This window comes from Engystomops pustulosus, chromosome 5, assembly GCF_040894005.1.
Source record: "Engystomops pustulosus chromosome 5, aEngPut4.maternal, whole genome shotgun sequence".
NCBI lineage: Eukaryota > Metazoa > Chordata > Amphibia > Anura > Leptodactylidae > Engystomops > Engystomops pustulosus.
In genome coordinates this window covers 193,830,296-193,851,798 of record NC_092415.1, presented here as the reverse complement: position 1 = coordinate 193,851,798, position 21,503 = coordinate 193,830,296, and the positions used below count along the sequence as shown (strand labels likewise).

The 21,503-nt window shown below is 44.4% G+C and overlaps 2 protein-coding genes across 4 annotated transcripts in view; both read left to right on the top strand.

The window, feature by feature from the left end:
- The window catches only part of LOC140133691 (macrophage mannose receptor 1-like), a 77,664-nt gene extending 76,316 nt beyond the window's left edge, over positions 1–1,348 (top strand). For 2 of the 3 annotated variants that reach the window (XM_072154214.1, XM_072154211.1), the window contains one exon: positions 379–1,348. In XM_072154214.1, the coding sequence (XP_072010315.1) occupies positions 379–608 (230 nt within the window). In that variant the 3' untranslated portion in view covers positions 609–1,348. The remainder of the gene's footprint in view (positions 1–378) is intronic. The other variant, XM_072154212.1, reaches the window with a different exon arrangement.
- A 5,350-nt stretch (positions 1,349–6,698) lies between these two features.
- The window catches only part of LOC140134160 (macrophage mannose receptor 1-like), a 66,690-nt gene continuing 51,885 nt past the window's right edge, over positions 6,699–21,503 (top strand). Inside the window, exons 1-10 of the mRNA XM_072154797.1 lie at positions 6,699–6,832; positions 10,016–10,405; positions 11,316–11,489; positions 13,317–13,478; positions 14,133–14,246; positions 15,200–15,334; positions 15,697–15,879; positions 19,977–20,134; positions 20,227–20,340; positions 21,220–21,335. Of these exons, the coding sequence (XP_072010898.1) occupies positions 6,775–6,832; positions 10,016–10,405; positions 11,316–11,489; positions 13,317–13,478; positions 14,133–14,246; positions 15,200–15,334; positions 15,697–15,879; positions 19,977–20,134; positions 20,227–20,340; positions 21,220–21,335 (1,604 nt within the window). The 5' untranslated portion in view covers positions 6,699–6,774. The remainder of the gene's footprint in view (positions 6,833–10,015; positions 10,406–11,315; positions 11,490–13,316; positions 13,479–14,132; positions 14,247–15,199; positions 15,335–15,696; positions 15,880–19,976; positions 20,135–20,226; positions 20,341–21,219; positions 21,336–21,503) is intronic.

Below are 21,503 nucleotides of genomic sequence, written 5' to 3'. Positions count from 1 at the left end.
ATTAAGATTTATTCTTAATCCTGGTTCTTATGAAAACCCAACATTTTTAAGTCCTATAGTCATACAGCCCAAAAATATTTTTGCCTGGGGTTACAATTATAAAATATACAGTTCCGACTTACATACAAATTCAACTTAAGAACCTATAGAACCTATTTTTTACGTAACCCGGGGACTGCCTGTAACTACTCCTATTCACAAAACCAAACCGGTTGGATGGCCCAGTGGAACCAGAGTTACCACTAATTATTTGCTATTTTCTTTAGCTAGAAATCTCCCTTATAATTGTTATAGTATTTTTACTCTGCTGAGGAATACTTTCTTTTATACTCTTTACATCTGGATTTAATTTTTTTCATTCCATGTTTTCCTTCGCAGTAGAAAAGCCCTTGCACGGTGCGACCATCGTTGTGGTGGTTCTCGTCATCCTTGTCCTCGCCGGTGTCACCGCCACAGTCATTTTTGTATTGAAGAGGAAAGTGATCAATCTACAGCCAGGAAACGGTCTCATGGATAGAATTTACTTCGACAGAAGTCAAGCGGCTGCGAAGCAGGAAGAAAATGTTTTAGTTGAAAACAATGAGCAAGACGAATATGCAGATTCTTAATTTAGAATTTAGGCCGTAACATGGACATTCTCCGTCTACAAGTACTGAGAATCTCTATTTCCAGGAGCATCTCCATTTCCAGCATTCTAAAATGCTTCCCCCATTAGCTACAGGGCTGTTCCAAGTAGTCATAGAGCTGCCTGCAGCAGTCTCAGTGATGACCCCCACTAGTCACAGTGCTGCCCGTAGTAGCCAATGCTGTCCCTTAGTAGTCACAGTGCTGCCCGCAGTAGTTAGGGCTGCCTCCAGTAGTCACAGTGCTGCCCCCAGTAGCCAATGCTGTCCCTCCGTAGACACAGTTCTGCCTCCAATAGTGAAGGCTGCCTCCAGTAGTCACAGTTATGCCCCAAGTAGTCACAGTGATGCCCCCAGTAGTTACAGTACAACCACCATTCCCAAAGGACAGTCCCAAAACACATGGAACGAAAGTCCACACCTACTAGGAAATACAAACCCCCTTAGAAATGAGGGTCCCCATCTACAAGGAACCAAAGTTCCCATCCACAACTAATGACGGCCCCAGCTGTAATGACTTTTACCATATGTAATGAATAATTACATACAACTGTTTGTCGTTGTTATATTCACATGGTTCATGATAATACAGTGGAACATCAGCTTACGTGTAACATGGTCTGCAAGCGTTTTACAAACTTTATGTGATCCCCCCTCACCCGCTACTATACTACACATCCCTCTCTCACACAATTGTATAACACAATATTGAAGAAGTAGAAGAAATAAAGGGTCTCGATGTTGTACTACAAATGACAAAATCATTTTGGGGTGTGAAACTAATTGTCTGCATTTCAATGATTTCCTAAGGAAAAACTTGCTTTGATATACAAGCGATTTGGATTACAAGCATATTGATGCTGCCCTAAAAACTTTTATTGCTTATTCCCCTACTGGGGAATATGTCAGCTTCTTCCTGCCAGAACTAGGCTCTAGAGATTTAGCAGCACAAAAAAAGTTATGTTTCTCATTTTATCATCATCTCCTTCCCTTCATTATCACAAATTTAATAGTGTTGTGTTGTTCCCATAGAGATCACAATTATACCGATAAAGTGGCAATAGTCACTGTGCCTGCCACACGTAGCCATTAGTCACAGTGCCTGCCCCAATTGTCATCGTCAAAATGCTGCCCCCATTAGCCAATAGGCTGCTCCGAGAAGTCACAGGGCTGCCTCCAGTAGTCACTGTAATGACCCCCAGTAGTCACAGTGCTGCCCCCAGTAGCCAATGCTGTCCCTCAGTAGTCACAGTTCTTCCCCCAGTAGTTAGGGCTGCTTCCATTAGTCACAGTTCTGCCCCCAGTAGTTAGGGGTGCCCCAAGTAGTCACAGTTCTGCCCCCAGTAGTTAGGGCTGCCTCCAGTAGTCACAGTTCTGCCCCCAGTAGTTAGGGCTGCCCCAAGTAGTCACAGTTCTGCCCCCAGTAGTTAGGGCTGCCTACAGTAGTCACAGTTCTGCCCCCAGTAGTTAGGGCTGCCTACAGTAGTCACAGTGATCATGAGATTTCGGCAATACGCATGCTCTAATGCTCCTGAGGGCTCGGTGACGTCAAGCGCCGAGTGGGTTATTAGCAAAGTACATAATCTAGTGTTATAATCCATGCCTTTCGTTATTTGAGTAACGAGAATATGTGCCTGCACCACCTCATCACGCCTTATGTGCAGGTTAGTGTGGGTCGTAATGACCAATTCAAAGTAGTAGGTTCCTTTAAAGGGAATAATGAAGTCTATCACTCTATTATACAACGCCATTCCAGAGCCTGTGGACAGCGCTTGATTGGAGCCAATTTCATCCTACAACAGGACCCAAAGCTCCTCCAAATCCTACAGGAACTATTTAGGGAAGAAGCAGCTGCTGGTAATGGAGGGGCCCAGTCACCAGATCTCAATCCCGTTGAACTTGCGGGAGGTCTGCAATGCTGGAATTGTAGCAAAGGGAGAATTCTTTGAGGAAAAAACTTACACACACATTACAAAAAAACATGAGGTAAAGTGGCCAACCCCTTTAAGGTACAGAGCCTCAGAAGCAGATAATTTTAGATGATATGGGGAGGGCTTTTAACCCTTTGCCAGCAGCTATTATTGGTGTGAGCAGTAATATTCTGATGACAGGTCTTCTTTGGATTAATCTCTCCTATTCCTGCCCGAATTTGCATCACGACCGCTCAGCACCCTATGGGTCTCCACCCGGCTTGCGGTTCATGACACATGTCACATGAACGTGTACATGGAGCATCAATAAATGCCTGCTAAAGCGTCTAGGTTCATATATAAGGCTCACCGGATTATAAGGCACACCGGATTATAAGGATGAATGACCAGCAGATGGCAGACCTGTGCACAGTTCAAGGCAATTCATATATAAGGCGCACTGGACCATAGGGCGCACCTTTGATTTCTGAGAAAATCAAAGGATTTTTTTGTGTGCCTTATAGTTCGAAAAATACGGTACTTCAGACGATTTTGGGGGTTTTAAGATGTTAAATTCCAACCAATCTGATATTCGTATCAGAACTCAATGATAATCGTCCGCATTGACCTCTCATGGAAATCTGTGCCAAAATCCACTCTGTGACCTTCTCTCGTGCGTATTTTCCTCATACATCGCTACATTAGACGAAGCCATATGAAAAACATTTCAGAGGAAGCCTCATACTGTGTCCTTATCTCCATTAGAAGGGAAATGAAGGTCACAAATCTAAGCGTCAGCACAACCAGAATCCCCAAATACATAAAAATAAACCACGTTTGACCTTGACATGAGGGAAATTTTGGAATTGAATCAAAAGTCACATAATTCCAAAGAAATCAAATATCACAAAGTGACTGCAAGGTGCATCCCGTATGGAGCCAGGACTGGGAGGTTCTGCCTGCACTCATGTCCCTTTATCATATTTAGTGGATTTCTGTACAGTCAATTCTTATTTGACCTCCGTGGTGCAGTTATAGACGCAGCGTTCCTGGACGTGGGGAGGTATAATGCGATATATACAATGACGTCCTCCATATTACTTCTACTTCTATACCTCATGTGGCCGTCCTGTCTGCTGGGTGAGTTATGCTGCAGTTATTCTGATGTGATGGTGGATATAGATATACCTGTATATATATATGACCCCTATGATCATTATGGGGTTGGTTGTTATAGAGCAGTGATGGGGAAACTTTCGGAGACAGAGTGCCCAAACTACAACCAAAATCCATCATGAAGTGTCAATATGGCATTTTAAGCAGGAACTTATTGCTATCTGTTCTTCCACATCTTTCAATCGTATCGGCGCCCTGCAGCCACCAATACAGTTGAACTAAGGAGGGGAAATTCAGACTCTTGTTGTAGCTTCTCTCCAGGGTCTCTCTGTACAGGAAGAATGGTGAGAACCTCTAAAGATATTGCAGTTCTGTTCTTCTCACTTTTCCTGCAGTTTCAAACAGACAGTGAAGTGTAGCTTTAAAATAGCGCCTAGAGCAGCTTCTCTTAAGTTGCCTGGGACTGGAGGAAGATTTGGTCCTATTTGGTGAACTCTATCCTGGAGTGATCGTCTGAGTGCCCACAGAAATGGCTCTGAGTGCCACCTCTGGCACCCGTGCCATAGGTTCGCCACCACTGTTATAGAGGGTCAGCCGGGGACACCCTGTTAGACATATCACTGCTATTAAGGGAAAATTTGCATGTCATGCTATGTGTTCTAGCAATCAGAGCCTCAAAGTCCAATCAGAATCAAATGCTGGGTCAAAATTTACAAACAACCAAAATTTATATTTGTATGTCCCATATTTCAAATAAAATCTGTGTAGGAAAATAAAGACCCAATTACCCCCCAATGCGTTCAATGTACTATAATTTACATCCCCCTCTCACACAATTGTATAACACAATATTGAAGAAGTAGAAGAAATAAAGGGTCTCGATGTTGTACTACAAATGACAAAATCATTTTGGGGTGTGAAACTAATTGTCTGCATTTCAATGATTTCCTAAGGAAAAACTTGCTTTGATATACAAGCGATTTGGATTACAAGCATATTGATGCTGCCCTAAGAACTTTTATTGCTTATTCCCCTACTGGGGAATATGTCAGCTTCTTCCTGCCAGAACTAGGCTCTAGAGATTTAGCAGCACAAAAAAAGTTATGTTTCTCATTTTATCATCATCTCCTTCACTTCATTATCACAAATTTAATAGTGTTGTGTTGTTCCCATAGAGATCACAATTATACCGATAAAGTGGCAATAGTCACTGTGCCTGCCACACGTAGCCATTAGTCACAGTGCCTGCCCCAATTGTCATCGTCAAAATGCTGCCCCCATTAGCCAATAGGCTGCTCCGAGTAGTCACAGGGCTGCCTCCAGTAGTCACTGTAATGACCCCCAGTAGTCACAGTGCTGCCCCCAGTAGCCAATGCTGTCCCTCAGTAGTCACAGTTCTTCCCCCAGTAGTTAGGGCTGCTTCCATTAGTCACAGTTCTGCCCCCAGTAGTTAGGGCTGCCCCAAGTAGTCACAGTTCTGCCCCCAGTAGTTAGGGCTGCCTCCAGTAGTCACAGTTCTGCCCCCAGTAGTTAGGGCTGCCTCCAGTAGTCACAGTGATCATGAGATTTCGGCAATGCGCATGCTCTAATGCTCCTGAGGGCTTGGTGACGTCAAGCGCCGAGTGGGTTATTAGCAAAGTACATAATCTAGTGTTATAATCCATGCATTTCGTTATTTGATTAACGAGAATATGTGCCTGCACCACCTCATCACGCCTTATGTGAAGGTTAGTGTGGGTCATAATGAATAAGGAAAAAGGAAGACTATCACTCTATTATACAACGCCATTCCAGAGCCTGTGGACTGCGCTTGATTGGAGCCAATTTCATCCTACAACAGGACCCAAAGCTCCTCCAAATCATACAGGAACTATTTAGGGAAGAAGCAGCAGCTGGTAATGGAGGGGCCCAGTCACCAGATCTCAATCCCGTTGAACTTGCGGGAGGTCTGCAATGCTGGAAGTGTAAGCAAAGGGAGGAAAAAACTTACACACACATTACTAAAAAACATGAGGTAAAGTGGCCAACCCCTTTAAGGTACAGAGCCTCAGAGGCAGATAATTTTAGATGATATGGGGAGGGCTTTTAACCCTTTGCCAGCAGCTATTACTGGTGTGAGCGGTAATATTCTGATGACAGGTCTTCTTTGAATTAATCTCTTAAACAAAATGACAGCTAGCTCACGGCTGCCATACAGATACATTGAGCATTACTGAGCTGGGCAGCCGCCGTGCCAGAGATAGGGCAGGTCCTATTCCTGCCCGAATTTGCATCACGACCGCTCAGCACCCTATGGGTCTCCACCCGGCTTGCGGCTCATGACACATGTCACATGAACGTGTACATGGAGCATCAATAACTGCCTGCTAAAGCGTCTAGGTTCATATATAAGGCTCACCGGATTATAAGGCGCACCTGATTATAAGGCGCACCGAATTATAAGGATGAATGACCAGCAGGTGGCAGACCTGTGCACAGTTCAAGGCAATTCATATATAAGGCGCACTGGACCATAGGGCCCACCTTTGATTTCTGAGAAAATCAAAGGATTTTTTGTGTGCCTTATAGTCCGAAAAATACTGTACTTCAGACGATTTTGGGGGTTTTAAGCTGTTAAGTTCCAACCAATCTGATATTCGTATCAGAACTCAATGATAATCGTCCGCATTGACCTCTCATGGAAATCTGTGCCAAAAACCACTCTGTGACCTTCTCTCGTGCGTATTTTCCTCATACATCGCTACATTAGACAAAGCCACATGAAAAACATTTCAGAGGAAGCCTCATACTGTGTCCTTATCTCCATTAGAAGGGAAATGAAGGTCACAAATCTAAGCGTCAGCACAACCAGAATCCCCAAATACATAAAAATAAACCACGTTTGACCTTGACATGAGGGAAATTTTGGAATTGAATCAAAAGTCACATAATTCCAAAGAAATCAAATATCATGAAGTGACTGCAAGGTGCATCCCGTATGGAGCCAGGACTGGGAGGTTCTGCCTGCACTCATGTCCCTTTATCATATTTAGTGGATTTCTGTACAGTCAATTCTTATTTGACCTCCGTGGTGCAGTTATAGACGCAGCGTTCCTGGACGTGGGAGGTATAATGCGATATTTACAATGACGTCCTCCATATTACTTCTACTTCTATACCTCATGTGGCCGTCCTGTCTGCTGGGTGAGTTATGCTGCAGTTATTCTGATGTGATGGTGGATATAGATATACCTGTATATATATATATGACCCCTATGATCATTATGGGGTTGGTTGTTATAGAGCAGTGATGGGGAAACTTTCGGAGACAGAGTGCCCAAACTACAACCAAAATCCATCATGAAGTGTCAATATGGCATTTTAAGCAGGAACTTATTGTTACCTGTTCTTCCACATCTTTCAATCGTATTGGCGCCCTGCAGCCACCAATACAGTTGAACTAAGGAGGGGAAATTCAGACTCTTGTTGTAGCTTCTCTCCAGGGTCTCTCTGTACAGGAAGAATGGTGAGAACCTCTAAAGATATTGCAGTTCTGTTCTTCTCACTTTTCCTGCAGTTTCAAACAGACAGTGAAGTGTAGCTTTAAAATAGCGCCTAGAGCAGCTTCTCTTAAGTTGCCTGGGACTGGAGGAAGATTTGGTCCTATTTGGTGAACTCTATCCTGGAGTGATCGTCTGAGTGCCCACAGAAATGGCTCTGAGTGCCACCTCTGGCACCCGTGCCATAGGTTCGCCACCACTGTTATAGAGGGTCAGCCGGGGACACCCTGTTAGACATATCACTGCTATTAAGGGAAAATTTGCATGTCATGCTATGTGTTCTAGCAATCAGAGCCTCAAAGTCCAATCAGAATCAAATGCTGGGTCAAAATTTACAAACAACCAAAATTTATATTTGTATGTCCCATATTTCAAATAAAATCTGTGTAGGAAAATAAAGACCCAATTACCCCCCAATGCGTTCAATGTGCAAATCTGTGCAATAGTTCTGTGTATGAACCAGTGTGGAGGTTTAGGGAAGCTAAGAATTAGAGGAAATAGTGATGGGAATATAATCCCATCTTTAATCTAGGATGTTTTATCCATAAAGAATGAAGTACAGAAAGCCACCACATGACTAGATAGAGATTGTCACATCTCCAAAGCCATATCATTTACATATTTTGCCCAGCTCCAAGTAGTGTCAGATTGCCACCAAGGTGTGATGCTTTCTGATGGACCTCTGGGGTTCAGTATTGGGTTGAACCAAGGTCCACCAGAGGATCCTCTGAAACCCTTGTGGCCCTGTCCCACACTGGCTCCAATTACAGGCAGTCCCAGGGTTATGTACAAGATAGGTTCTGTAGGTTTGTTCTTAAGTCGAATTTGTATGTAAGTTGGAACTGTATAGTTTATAATTGTAACCTCAGCCAGGTCTCTGTGACAATTGGATTTAAAAAATGTTGGGTTGAAATTAACAATAAAGCTTCATTACAGACACCTTATATAACTCCTACAGCTTATTATTGTAGCCTAAGGCTAAAGTACAGTGAATTACCAAAATCCAGAGGTCTGTTTGTAACTAGGGGTTGTCTGTAAGTCGGTGTTCTTAAGTAGGAGACCGCCTGTATATAGATTTTTTTTGTACTTTTTTTTTTGTAAATTAATATAACTTTTGAAAAATAAATAACTCCCATATTTATTGTTGCCATATTCTAAGAGTTTGATGGCATGAAATTGCCATTTTTGGGTACATATGACATTTTAATTACCGTATATACTTTTCTCAGTGCTGAAAAAGCCTCACTCGGCTTATACTCGAGTATATATAAAACATCTTAGTACGCACCTCTGGTGCTCACCCTGGCGTCCTCTTCTCTCCGGGTTCGTCTTCTCCCCACATCTTCCGGCAGTGTGGGCAGAGGCAAGTCATAGATGTGGAAGCCGGAGCTGTGCAATGAAGAGGAGCCGGGGGAGAAAAGGATCCTGGTGGTGAGCACCAGAGGCGAGTACTAAAGTTTATTATTTTACTATGAAAGAGTATCTGTTAAACATTTTATTTTAAAGGGGGGCTCTGGCGGACAATTTATTTTAAATGGGGGCTCTGGCGGACAATTTATTTTAAAGGGGGGCTCTGTTGGAAATTTAATTTTAAAGGGGGGGTTCTGCTGGAAATTTAATTTTAAATGCGGGTTCTGCTGGAAATTTTTTGGATGAGCAGAGCCTGCTGCTTGACATTTTTTTAATTAAAGAGTAGTTCTAACATTTTCCACCCTAGGCTTATACTTGAATCAGTTTTTTGTGGCAAAATGATGTACCTTGGCTTATACTTGGGTTGGCTTATACTCAAGTATATACGGTATCTGTTTTTACTGAAAATGGTGTTAGAAATTCATTCAGCTGCTGCAGAACATCATAATACACATCCTAGCTTCTGCAGAACATCATCTGGCTTTTAATTTCTTTATAATTTCAGAATAGTCCTGGAGCAGTGATCACATCATATGTTCTTGACCTCCTGTGTCCCATTGCAAACATAATTCTAAGTTATTCAGTGTAAATGAGAATAAATTACGCCTTAGGCTACATTCACACTGCCGTATGGGGGACATATATACGGCCAACTTATATATGCAGTATATACGCCCCCCATAGATGGCACAGGGGGCGCACGGCGCCATACGGGAGTGGTACGGTGACACACATCTGCGGCACCGTACCGCTCCATAGCCAGGAGAAAGATAGGACATGTCCTATCTTTCCCCGAAAAACGGCGCCGGGCCCCATATATTACTATGGAGAGGGGCGTGGGTGAGCAGCGCTCCTCCTCTCCCCGGCGCCAACGTGTGCCCGCTGTACCACAGTTCGGCTGGCACACGTTAGTGTGAATATAGCCTTAGAGTGATGCTAGAGATATACCTACACCCACAGGGATTATGGCTGTCACTAAACATCTGGTAGATATAATAATGGTATATGTAAGTTTATATAGTTCAAAGCAATGACTTAAACAACACTACACGGAAAGTAACTAATTGGGGGTCATTTACTAAGGGCCTGAATCGCGGTTTTCCGTCGGGTTACCTGAATATTACCGATTTGCGCCGATTTTCCCTGAATTGCCCCGGTTTTTTGCCGCACGCAATCGGATTGTGGCGCATCGCCGCTGGCATGCATGCGCCGAAAATCGGGGGGTGTGGCTGCTGACTTTTTTTTGCGCAGCAGCGACACCATGTGGACATCGGGCACAGTACCTGCGGCCGGCGCTGGATCGTGACTGGACCGGGTAAGTAAAGTGCCCTATTCTGTGAATCCATAGAAGTCAACACAATGACGCCTCCCTCCAGAAGATATAAAAATATATTAATAAAATTCTCTTATTTTGCAGGGGACGATACATTTTTGATCTACAATGACGACAGCCGGCAATGTCTGAAGGCTGATGATTCTGCGGTCATCATGGCCGAATGTAACGAGAATTCAATTCTTCAGCAATATAAATGGATTTCTAACGAGCAGCTTATAAATATTGGGACATCACAATGTCTGGCGGTGGTATCTGTGGATGAATCGTCAGCAGTGGTGCTGCAAACGTGTGACGGCAACAGTGACCTCCAAAAATGGGAATGTACAAATGAGACTTTGTTTGGAGTCTCCAAAAGTGACCGTTACATGTCCTACAGGGATAACAGAATGATCCTCTCTACTAAGACAGGAAACTGGAGCCAATGGAAGATACACTCAACTATGGAGAATTTATGTGCTAAATCTTATGAAGGTAAAGAGGAAACCGAAACATAATGGGGCACATTTACTAACAACAGCCCCACCAACCAGCAGTGCAAAATAAAGTGGGGTAAATTTACTAAGAACAGGTCAGTCTGTACTATATGCAGTTTCCTATGTAGTGTGCAGGGGGCGCCAAATTCAGGATTTCTGGCGCCCGTTCTGCATGAATCTGGTGCCCCCTGTGCGGACTTTGCATGTTAAATGTGGCGCATAGTTTGACTGAGCACTAGAATGCCGCTTATTTTGTGTCGCATGATGCTTAGAGCAAAGTCCAACAGAAAACTGGTGCAAGGCCCACACACAGGGGCTTATTTACGTCGGACTTAGCGACATTTTCAGGATTTGCTCTTCAGTGACAGGGATTTAGCAGGGGATTGTGTTGCACATGAAAATTCACCCGATGCAGCAAGAGTGCAAACACGGGAACAGGAACACCCACTCCTCGCTGGACAGACCCACCACCAGCCGGCCACCCCCCATCATGTGAAGGTGACGGAAAGGGGGAAATAATCGCAACTAACAATAAGCTTGGGCGTGTTGCACCGGAACGGCACAGAGAGCCTCATATTTTAATTTACCGGTATTCATTCCCCTGTTCCACTCGCACCCATTACTTGCTCTCTGCCCTGTGGAGGGGCTGAACCGGACTGCTAGCGGAACGTGAGACGAGGCGACATAGCCGGAGCACCCCAGGCTAATTACAATAATTATTATAACTCTATATTGCAGCCATCACAGCATATAGATAATAAAATAAGTGAACTTTTAATTAGAACAAATCTACTATTAGTAAAACTGATGGTAAATGTCCTTTAATACATTTAAGATTTTTTAAAATAATAATCAATAATAATATTGATTCTAACATGAGAATAATGATGCAATTTGCTTCTCCACAGAAATATTCACTTTGCAGGGAAATAGTAACGGACAACCCTGCAAGTTCCCTTTCAAGTACGAAAACAAAGTTTATGTGGACTGTGCAAAAAATGGCCAAAATAAGGGAACTCCTTGGTGTTCTACAACTTCAGATTATGACAAGGACCAGCTGTATGGATATTGTCCATCTAAAGGTAAGTGTTACAGTGCGTTACAGTGATGTGAGCGCGGAGACTGCTGCAGGTGGGCGGAGAGCGGGCATGACCGTCTGGGCTGGGAAGGAGCCATATATTGTGGGTGGATATATTGGGGGGTGGAAAATGCAGGTCAGGCGATAGGGGGATGCCAGAGGAGGGGGTGGAGTTAAGAGGTTTTATAAGTGGTAGTCAGGAAGGGCAAGCCTCATTCTGGCTATAAAAAATTTTGACCCTCCCTCCCTCCTATTAGTTTGTTTTGTACAGGGTGCACGATTGTGCGTTATGGGAGTTGGGATACAAGTAGCATTAATATTTATTGTTAGGTATGGGTTAGTCAGGTTAATCAGGATGCATATTGTGAGGTGGCGGGCTCTTGGCAACAGCCAGTTTGAAGGTAAAGCCGTGGTTATACTATGTAGCCACTATAATTCAAAAGATGGCGGTTTTGATTAAAACAAGACATGTTTTACCCAGGGATTAACCGGGAGGAAGGTATTGTTTACTGTCTCCAATGGTTGGTCTAGGGCCACATCTTCGTTCGCCACTCAGCCAGGAGGTTGGTGGCGAGTGGAGCTGGGGGTGTGGTCCTCGTGCGCTGCGTGTGCAATTTTGGTTATATGGAGACTGGTTTATCGGTGAGGTTGTTACAATTAAGAATGACAGGATAATTTGCGGTTGTTGCCAAGAGCTCTGCTATCAGAAAATATATTGTTATATTTAATAATGTTATGTTTTAATAAAAGTTTTGATCTTTCAGATTGTATTTCAAGAACATTAATAAAGCTGTGACCATTCACCTTTCCAACAAAATTTGTCTGTGTGTTTTATTAGTTAGGTGGGTGGTTAAGCTAAGGAATATATGGTTGTTTCCTGTGTCCAGAACTCAGCCATGGACTAGTCATGGAGTTACCTATCTCAGGTGTCTCCCTCATTACCTTCTGTCTTAGCTAGAAATGTCACACAAAGACTAACTTTTCAAAACAACATAATTTTGAGATTCTGGGTCACAAGATGCTCCGTTTATGTGTGGTCACCTAGCAGTAGCAGGTTCTTTTTATGATTTTGTCCACTCATTTTCTTTACCTTTAATAATGCCTTTGTCAGCATTCTGAATTATTTTAGTAGATTATACAACTTTAATACTCAGTGATCTCCTGGGCAGTATTGTCAGGCTTCTGGGGTAGTGAACCCCCTGGACCACCACAGACCATGACATAAGCCGACAGGACAGGAGTCTAAGTGGCACCCGGTTTTCACCAGAGCCTGTCGCAAAGCGGGTTGGACTTGCTGCGCCGTGGTACCACCAGGTCATTCCACAGGCGCGATTTGTCTGCGGTGGTAGCCAATGTCGAGGTACAGAATCGGCAGGCAGTCTCGCGGTCGGGGACAGGCAGCAGGTCAATACAGGCGGCAACAGTTCAGGGTCTGGGACGGAGCAGGAGGTCAGGGCTGGCAGCAGAGGAGCAGAATCGGTAACAGGTCTGGGGTCACAACGGGAGGTCAATACACGGAAAGAGGTCAGAAGGGACAGCTTTCTCTTGAGCATGAGCACATAGATCCGGCAGGGAACACAGGAAGAGGCTGGGAATTTATCAGGAACGACAGGTGCCAATTATCGGTGCGCCGGCCCTTTAAATTAAACAGAGCCGGCATGCCCTAGGCAGCGGGGACGCCTGCAAGGAGCCGCGGGTGACGCCACTTGAACCCAGCGAGATGAGTAGCGCAGCAGGGCACACGGAGGAACACGGGTCAGGGGAACCCATGACAAGTATGACTGCTGCTTCTAATGGTATTGTCCTATTTCTGATACATTTTTCTTCTCAGCCACGTCTGACTCCTTCTGGAGTAAAGATTCTCTCACTGGCATTTACTATCAGACTAACATAGACTCAGCTCTCACCTGGTACCAGGCCAGAAGAAGCTGCCAGCAACAAGATGCACAACTGCTGAGCATAACCGAGCTATACGAGCAATCCTTCATCTCAGGTAAGGTAGAGGAGAATTACAAGAGATGACATGAATGGAGACAGTAATATTAGATGTGCTTTGTCGCGCTGAGCACTTCACTGCCCGCTCTTCATGTAATGATCTGAGGAGCCATCACAGATGACAATAGGTCACCCCTGGCTTTGCTTCTCTAGTCACATGATACTGCCCACAGAGAGAAAAACTTCCCCGGCCTCCTGGTCACAACATTTATCACCAATCCACCATTTATGAGACCATCTATGCAACCTATGAGTGCACAGGCTCTGCTAGCCGAGATTTGTAGGCAAATCAGGTTCAGGACACTATACAGAATGTGGATCACCCCATGACCTGCTGTATCCATTCTACAGGTGATTAGAGAGTTCTAGAGCCTCGTGTCTACTGAATAATAATCAATAGATTTCATCCATTTTTCTAAGTTACATCATCATTAAGGCCACACATAAAAAGGGGTTTTCCCATAAAGAAAAGTTAGACCCTAACCATGGGATAGGGTCTAACCTGCTTATCAGTGGGGGTCTCAGTGCTGAGACGCCCACAGATCATGAAAACGAGGGGTCCGTTGGACCCGAGACTGATGGACCAGACGCTGTACATTATCTGCTGTTATACTTTATATAACCCACTATTGTTTTTGTTTATACCTCGAAGGATTAACACAGGGTCGCACCACAACTTTATGGATTGGGCTTAATAATCTGGACATGAAGGCTGGCTGGAGATGGGACGGCGGAGATCCTTTTAGATATCTCAACTGGCTTCCAGGTGGATACTGAGATTTATCTCAATAAGATGTTTGTGAGAGGTGAATGCTGGCGTTCAAGTTTGAAGATCCACAGAAGATGAAGTGAGGGACACCATTAAACGTCTAAAACTCATATTTTTCTTTGATATGTATTAAAATATTAACACAATATAATAACAATAACACTGTCAACCTGGGATATAAATGTATAAACTAACATCCATACTATCCATACTATCCATACATACAAAGAACACATGTGACACCAACCAGGGGATTAAAAATGTACCGTATGGCTTTGCACGTAGCAAGTACGGTCATATATATAATCTTATAAGCAGTGGTCTTACCGGTTCTGACGTGTGGTGCCAGTTAAGACGGAAATTCTGGGAGTCCTATGGTTGAACTGTCTTGGTGCATGGTAGGTATCCGGCTGGGAGCCCATGCCCGGGTGTTTAGCAGAGGGCATGCAATTGGTACTGCCATTGTAAGGGCGGGAGCTCTTATTTTTGGGTGGTAGGGTCAGTAGCAGGTGTTGTTTATACCCTTACATCCTGTCCTACTACATTCAGGTACGGTCCGTATACGTACCATGCACCAAGACAGTTCAACCGTAGGACTCCCAGAATTTCTGTCAGGACCGGTAAGACCACTGAAGATTGTGTATTTGCCAGCTAGATGATTATATATATGACAGTACCTGCTACATGCAAAGCCGTAAATGGTTGGTGTCACATGCGTTTGATGTGGCATCCAGTATAGATGTTTGTTTATGCATTTATATCCCGGCTCGAGTGTTATTGTTATTATATTGTGTTAATATTTTAATGCATATCAAATAAAAATACGAGATTTCTTGAATTTAGGATATATATCCTTTGATTTGGCAAATTTATTGGTGCTTGAATTTGAGGGACACCATTAACTGTAACAAAGATTACATTTTTCGACCTAAATTTTCCATTTTTTTCAGGAAATCCATCCGAAGATCCTGATGTGAACTGCGTTGGAGTTAATCTTGAGAAACGTACAAAATGGGAGAGCAGGGAATGCAAGCAAAGACTGGGTTATATCTGTAAGAAAGGAAAGAAGAAGCCGCCTGATGTAGGTAGGTAATAATGATACAATGCAAAATACTGGTACTTTTTTCTTTTGAAACCACTTAGAGTAATCACCATTCAGAGACACCAATCATCATTATATGGCAATAATGGGAAAATCAGAGAAATAGTCAGAACACAGGCCAAGGTCAGGGCAGGCAAAGTACCTGTAATCTTAGTCATCTCAAAGATCAAAATGGCTTACAAAATCAGATCCAAGGTCTAAAAACATGTACATATGCAAAATACAGAGAAACACAAGAGTGAAGACACTGGCAAGGAGCTCCAGGAGGATCTATAACAAGCGTAGCCACTAAGACATTTCCAATAAACATGTAATGGTCATTACAATTCTTTCATTTCATTTCAGGGTCCCTTGACCCCATCTCGTGTCCTTCATCATGGACTCCTTATAACGGATACTGCTATCACCTGGCTGGCGATTCTAACACGTGGAATGACGCCATGTTGTCATGTAGGAAAGAAGAAGGAGACCTTGTAAGTGTGCACAACATTGAAGAGGCCAGTGCTATCTCCACACAGTTTGAGTTTGGTAAGTATCTAGAGGCAGCCATGTTTAGTGGACATCACTTTCTCTCTCTTCATCCCTCACACAAGGATCCCTACATCCCTACATCAAGATCAGACACTTCTACGGAGACAGAAAATATAGTCCAGGTTGAAATGTAACAGGCCCAACCCTTTCTTCTCCTGACGTTTGCTGTCAGGGCATTGGTGGTAGCACCATACCATGACATCTGTTGACATATATCTGGTGGCCACAATTTCTTTTGGCTTGTCCTAACTGATATGGTTTGTGTCATGTAAACTTCTCCAATTCTCTGTATCAGTTCCTCATGATTTTCTACATCTCTGTTGCTGTCATTCGTCAGGAAGCCTCATTGTTTACTTCCTGTGGATAACAATTGGTCGCTGGTCATGTGATGTCACAAGAGCCTCGATAAAGTCGCAATTCCTGGCGCAGCACCAAGAATTGCTACTATTTTCCCCTTTATGCCAAGTGGACCTGAAGGGCTCTACACCTGGTGGTGGAGTGGGCCGTTCCTGCCCCCTGCTATGCACTAGCGTCAGCATAAGCCCATTCAGGGCCTGGTGTATACACAGGGTTGTCTGGCGGTTCAGCTGGCTGGTGTATACACAGGGTTGTCTGGCGGTTCAGCTGGCTGGTGTATACACAGGGTTGTCTGGCGGTTCAGCTGGCTGGTGTATACACAGGGTTGTCTGGCGGTTCAGCTGGCTGGTGTATACACAGGGTTGTCTGGCGGTACAGCTGGAAGGTGTATACACAGGGTTGTCTGGCGGTACAGCTGGCCGGTGTATACACAGGGTTGTCTGGCGGTTCAGCTGGCTGGTGTATACACAGGGTTGTCCGGCAGTTCAGCTGGCTGGTGTATACACAGGGTTGTCCGGCGGTTCAGCTGGCTGGTGTATACACAATGTTGTCTGGCGGTTCAGCTGGCTGGTGTATACACAGGGTTGTCAGGCAGTTCAGCTGGCTGGTGTATACACAGGGTTGCCTGGCGGTTCAGCTGGCTGGTGTATACACAGGGTTGTCTGGCGGTTCAGCTGGCCGGTGTATACACAGAGTTGTCCGGCGGTTCAGCTGGCTGGTGTATACACAGGGTTGTCCGGCGGTTCAGCTGGCTGGTGTATACACAGGGTTGTCCGGCGGTTCAGATGGCTGGTGTATACACAGGGTTGTCTGGCGGTATAGCTGGCTGGTGTATACACAGGGTTGTCTGGCGGTTCAGCTGGCCGGTGTATACACAGAGTTGTCTGGCGGTACAGCTGGCTGGTGTATACACAGGGTTGTCCGGCGGTTCAGTTGGCTGGTGTATACACAGGGTTGTCCGGCAGTTCAGCTGGCTGGTGTATACACAGGGTTGTCCGGCGGTTCAGCTGGCTGGTGTATACACAATGTTGTCTGGCGGTTCAGCTGGCTGGTGTATACACAGGGTTGTCAGGCAGTTCAGCTGGCTGGTGTATACACAGGGTTGCCTGGCGGTTCAGCTGGCTGGTGTATACACAGGGTTGTCTGGCGGTTCAGCTGGCCGGTGTATACACAGAGTTGTCCGGCGGTTCAGCTGGCTGGTGTATACACAGGGTTGTCCGGCGGTTCAGATGGCTGGTGTATACACAGGGTTGTCTGGCGGTATAGCTGGCTGGTGTATACACAGGGTTGTCTGGCGGTTCAGCTGGCCGGTGTATACACAGAGTTGTCTGGCGGTTCAGCTGGCTGGTGTATACACAGGGTTGTCTGGCGGTTCAGCTGGCTGGTGTATACACAGGGTTGTCTGGCGGTTCAGCTGGCTGGTGTATACACAGGGTTGTCCGGCGGTTCAGCTGGCCGGTGTATACACAGAGTTGTCTGGCGGTTCAGCTGGCTGGTGTATACACAGGGTTGTCTGGCGGTTCAGCTGGCTGGTGTATACACAGGGTTGTCCGGCGGTTCAGCTGGCTGGTGTATACACAGGGTTGTCTGGCGGTACAGCTGGCTGGTGTATACACAGGGTTGTCTGGCGGTACAGCTGGCTGGTGTATACACAGGGTTGTCTGGCGGTACAGCTGGCTGGTGTATACACAGGGTTGTCTGGCGGTACAGCTGGCTGGTGTATACACAGGGTTGTCTGGCAGTACAGCTGGCTGGTGTATACACATGGTTGCCTGGCGGTTCAGCTGGCTGGTGTATACACAGGGTTGTGGAGTCCTCACTGCTGCTGGGTCCTCTCATGCCACTCCTCTCCTGATGCTGGTCGACTGGGCGGGCGTCAGTACCCTGAGCAGATTGGCCCCAGGAGTAGGAGAAGATCCAAGTGCAGTAAGTAGTCTTGTCAGGTGTAATGTACTTTTCCTGGGTACTTCTGGGTCTCCAGTATTCTTAGTTTACTCTGGCACCTCCAGTTTTATTTATTTTTTATTCTGCTTTGGGGTTCTCCAGTATTATTACTGTTGTCTGCTCTGGGGTCTCCACTGTTATTATCTGCTCTGGGGTCTCCACTGTTATTATCTGCTCTGGGGTCTCCACTGTTATTATCTGTTCTGGGGTCTCCACTGTTATTATCTGCTCTGGGGTCTCCACTTGTCTGCTCTGGGGTCTCCACTGTTATTATCTGCTCTGGGGTCTCCACTTTTATCGTCTGCTTTGAATGCAGTAGTAGTATGTAGAACTTTCCATTACACAAACAATATCAATTACATGCTGTGGACAATCAAAGCAAAAGTGGAAAGGTATACAAGCCTCTCTATATATAATTCTGCAGCAGTTCTGCAGCTTGACGATTTATGAAATTTTCATAGTAGCCAATAGAAAAAGCTGAGTGTATGTATCATCCTCTCCACTAATAGCAGCCATGACAGTAAAGTCAGGACCCCATTGTAAAAATATCCTGCAGTTACACTAAGAATGTATGTGATGGGAATACCCTGGTATCTTAAAAGGGTTTTACCACCAATATCCCTTTTCCACTTAAAAGGGGAAAAATACCATATAGTTGGGGGCTGGACATTGAGATGATCAGAAATATGGGGTTATAAACCACCACTAAGCAACCACTGCTTTGATTGCTAGCGTTCAAGTTGTTAGACCCCCAGAGACCAGACATGTATCCCCTATCTTATAGATACAGTATAAGTGCTTGTTACAGAAACCTCCTTTAATTCCTTGCTACCTTAAGCTTCATTCACACGGCCATATGGGGGACGTATATACGTTGGATATATGTCCCCCATAGACAGCAATGGGCGCACAGCACCCTACGGGAGCGGTACAGTGCAGCACAAAAAAAAATAGGTCATGTCCTATCTTTTCCCGGAATACGGCGCCGTGTGCAATGTTTCTCTATGGAGAGGGGCGGGGCTGAGCAGCGACGGGCACATGCTACAGTACGACGCGCAAATGTCAATGTGAATGTAGCCTAAGACCTTTTCTATTTTTCCATTTCAGTTTTTCACTCGCCTCTCCCAAATGCCATAATTTTTTTATTTTTCCATTTACAAGTATGTAAGAGTGTTTGTTTTTTGCGTGACAAATTATATTCCCTACAGGCACGATTTAATATTTCATTCAATGAACTGTAAAGCTTTGCTATTAGGGCTTACAATATGTGGTCCAGATGACATCTTCCCTTCATTATTTAGGTTAAAACAATCACACAGATACCAAATTTATATACTTTTTCTTATGTTTTAATACTTAGGAAGACATATTTTCCGTATTACCATATTCAAACATCTTTGACGTTTTTATACTTTTATGTATGGAGCTGGCTGGTTAAGGTGTAATTTTTGAAAATACAATTGGTGTTTTCATTAATATCAGTTTAGAAAATTAACATTCTTTTTAGGCCCCCCAGGGTTTTTGAACCCTAGGGGGTCTGATCGCTTGTACAATATACTGCAATGCAACTGTATATTGTATATTAACTCCATCAGGGTCTATTGAAGATGTTTCAAAGTGGTCATAGTAACATGATGAGGTCATTAACATCCAATGATAGCCCCCATGTAAGTGATTGATGTCAGCACAAGTGTTAGCAGTGGGTGTCCAGTATAATAGTTCAAAAATTGGTATCAGTGGAGGACAGTGGATGACTGGTAAATATAATTACATATAGTTATATCTATCTCTAGGAGATGCAGAATATGTTTGGCTCGGGTTGAATGACTTGAAGACTCAGATGTTGTATGAATGGAGCGATGGATCACCAGTCACATATACAACATGGCAGAGAGGAGAACCTTCTCACCAGACCAACGACCAAGAGGACTGTGTGGCCTTATCCACCAAGGTCTGGAGATGTGCACCTGGGGGTCGTGAAGCTGAGGGTGATGTTCTCAGTCATACATGGTGTTACCATCCTTATCATATATTCTTATACAGGACGGACAATGGGCAGACCAGATGTGTGAGAAAAAGTTTCCATATATCTGCAAAAGAAAACCCCTGCCAAAAGCTCCTGAGCAGGTTCTCCATGCTGACCCTGGATGTGATGAGGTAAGATATTGGTAATTTACTGTACTTTGGCCTTAGGCTACAATAAAACAGCTGTAACAGTTATCACAGATGTCTGTATTTAAGTCTTACAGGCAGTCCCCGGGATACGTACAAGATAGGGTCCGGAGGTTTGTTCTTAAGTTGAATTTGTATGTAAGTCGAAACTGTATATTTTATAATTGTAGATTCAGACAAAAAATTTTTTTGCCCCAGTGACAATTGGAGTTTAAACATTTTTTGCTTTAATGGGACCAAGGATTATCCATAAAGCTACACAACAGGGTAGGAGGAGTAAAGTGGCTACTGGGGCGTGGAGTAGCCGCGCCGTGTAGCCGCATAACTAAATTTACATATTAGTTCAATAAAGTTTCCCACAAGTTAGCGGGGAAGTGAGGATTAGCTCTAAAAAGAGCTATCCTCACGTCCCTTACATCCACCTACCACCCAATCTACCTTTATAGGTAGAATCGTGGTGGTAGGTTCCCTTTAAATATAAACAAAGTAACATTAAATATAGTAACATCACCCATAATTTGGCCAATATAGTCACAGGGCTCCCATGGTAACCAATATAGTAACAATGTAGCCAATTTAATAACTGTGCTCTGACAGTAGCCAAGTTACAGTCCTGCCCTACAGCAGCCCACAATCAGTTATTTTATTAGGGGTAAGGGTAAATCAAATCTTCTCTGTTCTGCGTTTATAGGGTCATTTTTTAACTGAAGGTGTCTGATGTAAAATGCATGTCTGGTGGATGTAGCTTCCTTCTGTGAAATGGTGGAGGCCCAGGGGTGTGCGTCCCAGGTGCTCTACCTATAATCTGACCATGTGCAATTCAATCACACTAATCTGATGTATTCTTTATTTATCTGTCCCCAGGGCTGGAAGAGACACGGACATTACTGCTACTTCATAGGTGAATCTCCTAATAAATTTGCATACGCAAAACGTGAATGCCATCATCATGGAGCCTCCCTGCTGACTGTACAGGACAGGTATACCTAAATATTACATTGCAGTTCTGGCTACATAGTACATGTACTACCCAGAGGCACAGGATATTGCTGAAGGCATCAGGGCACTGATACTTTATTGCTCTCTGACCTGTTAACCCCAGAGATACTTTGACAATACTGATAACAACATCTAAAGTGTTTGACAGA